Source organism: Zerene cesonia, chromosome 3 (genome assembly GCF_012273895.1).
Source record: "Zerene cesonia ecotype Mississippi chromosome 3, Zerene_cesonia_1.1, whole genome shotgun sequence".
Classification (NCBI taxonomy): domain Eukaryota; kingdom Metazoa; phylum Arthropoda; class Insecta; order Lepidoptera; family Pieridae; genus Zerene; species Zerene cesonia.
In genome coordinates, this window is record NC_052104.1 from 5365614 (window position 1) to 5373484 (window position 7871).

Consider the following 7871-nt stretch of genomic DNA (forward strand, 5'->3'; position numbering starts at 1 on the left):
GTGTCAAGATCTATAAAGCAAGGCATGTCACTGTGTTTTGGTCCATGCTTTTGCTGCAATGAGAACATGGGTTAATAGGAACAACACAAATATTGAGAAATAAACCAGGATAAAATGATGGTTATTTTAAATATATCTGTAATATAATTTTATAATAACAAACCTCAATATGTTGTTGAGCTAATTCGCCAAGCATATACACATTTATTGGGAATAAGTCATATAGTTTGATACTATTTTCCATCAAGAGTACTTGGTTTTCAGGGGTTATTACCATGTCTTGGCAGCAGACTTTACATTCTATAGGTTCAGCAAATTTCACAATATTGCTTACACAATTTTCACACATTGAATGACCACATGTTAAAAACAGTGGTATATTGCCAAATCCCTTGGGAGACAATGCTAAAATGTAAATATATATGAATATAAGACCGTTAATACAATGGTATACCAATGTAATATAAGAGGGTAATTACTTTCTTAATTATTGAAGTAAAATGATTGTCAATTTAATTTTTTTAACATTATGAAATTTTTTGGACTATTCACCATATACCAAATAAAGTATATCACAGATATCTTTTACGTATTATGTTTTTATCAAATTATATGCTTCTCATATTAAATTTGATTTCAGAGGAGGGTAATCGTTAAAGAAATAGAAGGACATCATTTAGTCCAAGTCAACCCTAGGCTAAAAGCATATGTAATTTATATGCAAAAATGTAGATATTTTAGCAACGTTTTATAAATTATGTATGTAATCGAAATAAACTAAAAAATTATGTCTCTTACATTTTAGTTGATAAATTTGACAACAGTTGGGACAGCATTTTTTTATTTTACAATCCATGTTGACTGTGAGTGATTGTTAAAAGCAAAAATATTTGCTATTATTATCTCGGAATAACGAATTTTAAGAATATGTGGTACTTTTATAATACAAAATATTGTTAAACATTTAAACTTAGAGAATTCTTAATGACGCCGGTTGAAACTTTTAACTACAAACTGTTTCAAAAACCAAAAGTCAAAACAGTACAGATTAAAAGAAATAGTTGACAATTGACAGTTTATATATTTGACAAGACAAATGAAAGTTAAAATGTATACGGAATCACACTAATTGCCAGTTTATTAAAAATATTGAATTGTTATTTTTATTATTCTATTCTTCTTACATTCCTAAGAATATATATATATATATATATATATATAGTTAATAGTACACATAACGTCTTTGGGTGGTGGTTTCTACGGTTCTACGTCAGCTAGTAATAAAAACAAGGATGTAAAAAAAATGTTTTCAAATTCTTCGTCCAACTTGAAAATTTGTCAGCTGGTAGCTTATTTACCTAATTAATGAATTCCACACAACTATGCCAAATCGCTCAATCTACCAACAACTAACAAATTTATTGCCGTACTTCTGTAACATTACTGTTTTAAGAAACATTGTTTAAAGGAAGAAGCCCTCGATCAAAAACCCAGTTCTCAACTAGTTCGGTAGTCATTGGATCATATAAAAATATGTTTCTTTTTAATTATTATTATCTATCTTATTCCGTAATAGACTGTGGTGGTGCTATTAGAAGGCTAAGACCAGATATTTTTGACGGCTTTGGTGGGGACACAGATCCAACATGCAAAGAACCTTTTGAGAAAAAATGTGGCACCGGTGGTTGTGTGGCATCAGTCGCAGCCTGCCCATCAAAGCACTAGGCAGCGGCTGTTGTAGGACTTTTACAAAAACGAAAAAGAATGAAACTGGGCTATGGGTTGGAGGTGTTACATGGACTGGTTACTGAGTCTATGGGAATCATGGCGTCTGCCTTTATACTATATAGTTCTAACTTCTAAGTAAGTAGAAATATATGGCCGACGGTGATTCGCCCAAATGGGCCCTTTAGAAGTCAGTGTAAAATATCAATGAAAGGTTAAAATATCGCGAGCAGCCTGGAAGGCCTCGCTGGATTTTTAACGACGATCATGGGATATCTGAGGGTCCATCACCACGTGCCCACTCGACATTGGGCTGTAACCCGGTGGAAAAGTCGACAGTCAATTCCCCGAACAGTGTAGCGTCGTGGTATCTAAGTAGCTGACGGGAGCATCTATTACCTATTTAAATGTCCTAGCTGAGAAGGTCTTCCCAGACAAACAGCTAGCGGCTGAAAATTCGGGAAAGCCTTGCCCTTCAGACAGTTCACAATTCTACGGCCGTCAAATTGTAATCATACGGTTTGCCTTTGATATGGTACCTATTATAATCTTTCGAATAATAATTCTTTTATTGTGTAATTATTACGGTTGTATTATATAATCATGTTAAGTGAAAAAACATATGTTGTTAGGCATTGTATCATGCCATTAATGTAATTTTAAAAGCATTAACAGTTTTTTTAGTGTGAATTATTTGTTGGTAACTTTAAAAATAAGATAAAATAGAAACTTGTTCTAGAGAAAACCTAGGACAAGTTTATACTAGAATTACCTAAGATAAAAAACATGTAACCATAACTCGATAAAGATAAATCTTTGTCATAGTAAAACGTAAAAGAATTCTTAATTAAAAAAAAAAGTGAAACGGAAAATCTTGCCTAATCTTCATTTACCTACGAATTTGTATCTAATAATTATCGCTCTAAAACAATTGCTTTATAAAAAGTATTCAAATGCAATTGCGGCCGCTACTTTAAGATAATAATGATGCCTGTGGGCCTAGACTGAAACAGATAGCAATTAATATTTTGTGAAGCTTTTATTGCAACCAGCGCACGATGAAGACTTGTTTTGTTGAGGTCTTGTATTGAAATTTGAAGAAGTAAGAACTGAGAACATTGCGCGGTTGTCTGTCCTCGAATGAACACGCGCGTACGGTTGCTTTACGTAACTTGGCAACCACGATTTAAGTTATAGGTTCAGTGATTTATTACATGCATTAATTCTCCCATCAAATTATTCAATCAATGATATTTTTTTGCAACTATTTTCTTTCTCTGTGACTTTTATACACGATCACAATGATCATAAGAAAGCTTTCTTATGTGTTTATCGCGGGATTAATTTCTGTCGTATCATTCACTGGTAAGAGTTTTATGTAATTTAAATAATGTAATTATTGATTTAAACAACAAACTTGGGAACGGATATATACTTTGGTTCTTTCCCTAAACAAGCATATATATACATGCTCAAATACTAAATGTATTTGATCATGTGTATATAGGAATTATAGCGAATGAAGATTTTGCGGTGTTTTTAGGATTCATATAATTGTGGAGAACGTAAGGCTTAACAAATATTTTTACAAAAGCAACCGCACAAGATGTTACACAATTCTTTAAAAATAACTTACGGTCGTTTTTTACCAACTTTGAAGAACTAATAAAATATTAACATTAAAATTTAAAAAATAATTCTCATAGAGTATAATACAATACGAGATGAATATCTCATATTTCAGAACTGTACAGCATTCCTATAATGATCAGTTGGATTGTACCTGGTTGGATGTAATATTTATTTAAACATATCATATAGAGATATTTCTAACTGGAAATATTCGCTCATACATGTTGTATGTATACTTCCTTCATTTCTGTTATAGGAATGTATAAACGACTATAATGGTTATCCTGTATCCTTTATTCGATAGGTGGATCAGAAGAAGGTTCTCGAAGGAAGCGTACCCGCGCAGAAAGTGCGGCGGTGCGAGAGCCTGCGCAAGCGTTGGATGCTCCCGACCCGGAGCCCAGCGCCGCGCCTGCACCCACCGCATTTATAAACCCCTCGGTTAAGGAGTACCTTGAACTTGGCATGGCTATACCTGGTAAGTCGTCTGACCACTTGTGCGCTATATATTAATGAGTAAAGGCCACCTAGATTTTTTCTCTAGCTTATAATCTCGTAATTAATTCTTTAGCTAGTAGTTTTAGATATAAGTTGAACTTTAAAAAAGGTGTTATATAAAATAAACGGATTATCTGTTTCTTAAGTAATTCAGCGAAATATCACAATAATTATGACATATTGAAATTATAACTTAAATAAATACATAAATTTTCCTTTTTTTTAAATTTAGTTTAGTCTATGGTTCAGAGCGTTGATGACTAAGAATAATTTTATAAACATGAGAGAAAGACTTCATTAATAATGTAATCAATTAACTTATTATTTAATGCTTGATGGAGGCAAAGAGTTAAAAATTTATTTCCATTATTTATTTACATTTTGGTTGATGATTGTATTAATATGTAAACATAATGGTCAAGAACGAATTCTTATCTCGTTTTCCTATTTCCTTATAAAATTTGCTTACTCTCAATGATCTGTGAATTAAAATTGGCCTTTTAATAATAAAGATTGATTGATATTGAAATAAATAATTATTTATGATAGAGTTAACATTTAAGTGTGAATTATATTTAAATACATTGCATAAAACAAATCTTACATATTTATATATTTCAATGTTATAAAAATAGACGGTATGTTTGTATCAAAACTTCGTTTAGATCATGACCTATTGAATATCAATGGACAATAATAATCTTATATATAAAATTCTCGTGTCACAGTTTTCGTTGCCATACTCCTCCGAAAAGGCTTGACCGATTTTGATGAAATTTTTTGTGCTTATCGGGTAGGTCTGAGAATCAGACAACATCTATTTTTTATAACACTAAATGATAACAATAAGGCAGAACAGCGTTTGCCGGGTTAGCTAGTTTACTATAAAAGTTTAAAATACCTTAACCTACTTGGACTATAGTGCCTTCATATATATGTAGCGACAGACTTTAACGTAAATAGGGCTTCAATGTTGTAAGAGATCAAAATAGAACAGATCGCCTATTCTTAATCCAGTATGGCTTATTTCGCAGAATTTATTCGACACGTTTGCATTTTAGATGTGCTGTGTTTTTAAGTAAAGAAGAATAAATTGAAATACACATACACGCTATTTATAAACATGTTGTAGTATGGCCGTATGACCTTACTATAGACGCATCTTGGTAATTTATCTAGTTTTCTGGGACACGATCACATGAGTAATCTTATGATAATATTATGTACTTCTAATTCGTAGCGTTATTATAAAAATGAAATTGAGATTATTTGAATTATCATATAATTTGAGAAATAAAACATTACATTAAAAAGTGATTATACGTTTAAACGTAAGAACGCTTTTACTTCTAACCTTATCAACGGAACCTTTGACTTTGTATCGACTTACGCGCCACTGGCACCGCATAACCTTTAAAATATTTACGCTTAAGGTCTGCATATAGACGACTAGAGACGATTAAAAGCACTCTTGTGTGTGCTTAACCGCACCCACGAATTTCAACCTTGAGTTGGCTTAACTTAATTGTGCTAACAATCGGCTCTAACAATCTATAGCAATCATTGCAAGTATTTTGGTAGACCACTATGTCACTGTCACGCAATGGAAATAAAGGCACGACTGGGAAGTACAATGATGATTAAAGCACGTCTCGTTAAATCAAGCACTTTCAAAGCCTTAAGATGTGGCGATCTTTGAATAGGTTTCCAATTTTTATTTTCAGTTATATATTCTCCTGCTATCTTTTAGGAACTAAGATTTTAGAATGCTCCTATTTGAAGGGATTAATGTGTCAGGAATATGATATGCTATTTTATTGATTTGTGCGTCAGTAAAGTAACATATAAGCCTCAGCTCTCTTAGACTTCTATACAGTATGGGTATAGATAGATACATATTCATAAGAATTTGTTAAGATACTCATTTATACACACTCGCCCGCCTTTGATCACATTTAAATTCTCATATAATTCTCGTCATCGTCTTTATTGTCCCACTAATACAAAACTATAGTTTTTCTTAGGTATGATGAGGGTATTTATTGATTAGTTAGTACAAAATTGCAAGCATTTCAGAAGTGTCAAAAATACACAGTGAATGCGCAAATCACTTGCGAAAGTATTTCAAGTTCATTGTAAGATTACAAATCTTTATCTAAGTAAATGTATCGTTCTGTAAGTGGATGTGGAAGTATAAATGCAGGTATTTGCGTGAATACAGCGGTGATTAAGAAACCAACAGTTTATTGGCAACATACACAATATTATGTCTCATTGATGAGTATGTAGGTCAGCCGCAGCAATTTTAGAATACATATTTATAACATATCGGAGGAATTCGAGGCGGACGTTTACTTGCATTGTTTACAAATTATATACATGTTCACTAGGTATTTGTAAATTATATTAAACTAGCTGCGCCCCGCGGTTTCACCCGCGTAAGTCCGTATCCCGTAAGAATATCGGGATAACAAGTTGTCTCTATAATATAGAGTCTATATGTTATTCCAGTTGTCCAGCGGTCTACATACCAAATTTCATTGAAATCGGTTCAGTAGGTTTTGCGTGAAAGAGTAACAAACACGCACACTTCCTAACAAACTTATCGTATATTTATCGTATAGACTGTTATTTGAAATACAGTCTACTTAAAAATGAGCGAATCCATCGTGGGCACGACCGATGATTGCACTGAATGCAGCTATTAGTAGAAATAAAAAAAAAAAATGCTTTCGACGTTAACAAATATCCACTTAATAAGCACAAAACGTGGGTACACCTACAAAAGAGTTTTTGGTACAAAAAATATTAAATTATGTACGAAAAATCTTGAAGTGCTCTGCCAATATAATGAAATAATTGCCGTGACATTCTGTTCCCACTTGAGGTCGATATGAAGGTATTCTTGTGAAGAATTCATACGGCAATCAATCAACCATCTGAACAAGTATTGAATTACGTGTCGATAAATGTTTTTTTCTCAGGTGTATAATGCATTCGTGTAATGTGGGAAGATGATGTTGCACATTGACGTAATATTTTTATTCATATTGACTAATACGGATCTTATGAAGTCTCCAAGTTGATTATTAATTTGTAAAAAGTAGCAGCTTGAAATAAAAAAGGAAACTGTTTTTATTCTTCAGAAACAATATCAGTCTTTATTTTATGCTTCAATCGGTCATTAAACATTCGATTCATTGCTTTAATTAACGCGGACGAAGTAAATAAGACGGTTTTAATATTATTTCATTACCTTGAAATGCAAAATACATTTAAAACTTTTATGTATACCTACTAGAAATTACATTTTTGATTAATGTGGTACATTAAATTTTTCAAATAAAACCTTAGTTATAATTATGATCTATTTTAAACACTGAACTAATATAACGCTAACGCGATAATTTCAGTAACTCAGGTAACTAGCTAGTTTTTTCTTTCTTGAATTCTTTTACCTTTAGAAATCTAAATAATCTCCGAGTAACATGGGCTGTATTATATATGCATATAAAAAAATATTTTTATTCATACATATACTACAGCCTGTAATTAAAATTTTATATTAGTATTAGTATGAGTTCGACCGTGGGGTGCCGGTTTAAGAATAGCACCTCCCCATTTCCTCCCGTGGGTGTCGTAAGAGGCGACTAAGGGATACTTTATACCGGAACGGGCAGCAGCGTTCCGCGACCTCTAGATGTATTACATCTACTGCGCTCGCCAACCCGCCTGCCAAGCGTGGCGAGTATTGGCATCTTATCCCCTCATGATAAGTACACCACTAACCAGGCCCCTAGTACCCGGCAGCCCCGCTAGTCCTGGCTACGGTAGCGGTCATGGTAACGGCGGGGCAAGGGGTGCTAAGAATCACCGGATGAGATCCGGCTACCACTCCACACGACCCCTGGCCCTGGTAACATACAATGCACGCACTTTGAGGACGGATGAAAAGATTGTTGAGCTGGAGGAAGAATTGAGCAAATTACGCTGGGACGTAATAGGGTTATCAGAAG

At 33.3% G+C, this 7871-nt stretch overlaps 2 protein-coding genes across 2 annotated transcripts in view; one reads left to right on the forward strand and one right to left on the reverse strand.

Annotated features, from left to right (window-relative positions):
• Nucleotides 1-2: 2 nt before the first annotated feature.
• Nucleotides 3-1050, reverse strand: LOC119839266 (the record flags this gene model as incomplete). The annotated part of the gene is made up of 3 exons (XM_038365496.1): nucleotides 799-1050; nucleotides 164-405; nucleotides 3-53 (listed from the first exon to the last, which is right to left on the reverse strand). Coding segments are annotated over exons 1-3 (351 nt in total), but the record flags the coding sequence as incomplete, so codon positions are not given.
• A 1763-nt stretch (nucleotides 1051-2813) lies between these two features.
• The window catches only part of LOC119839489, a 13267-nt gene continuing 8209 nt past the window's right edge, over nucleotides 2814-7871 (forward strand). The window contains exons 1-2 of the mRNA XM_038365782.1: nucleotides 2814-3090; nucleotides 3662-3835. Of these exons, the coding sequence (XP_038221710.1) occupies nucleotides 3027-3090; nucleotides 3662-3835 (238 nt within the window). The 5' untranslated portion in view covers nucleotides 2814-3026. The remainder of the gene's footprint in view (nucleotides 3091-3661; nucleotides 3836-7871) is intronic.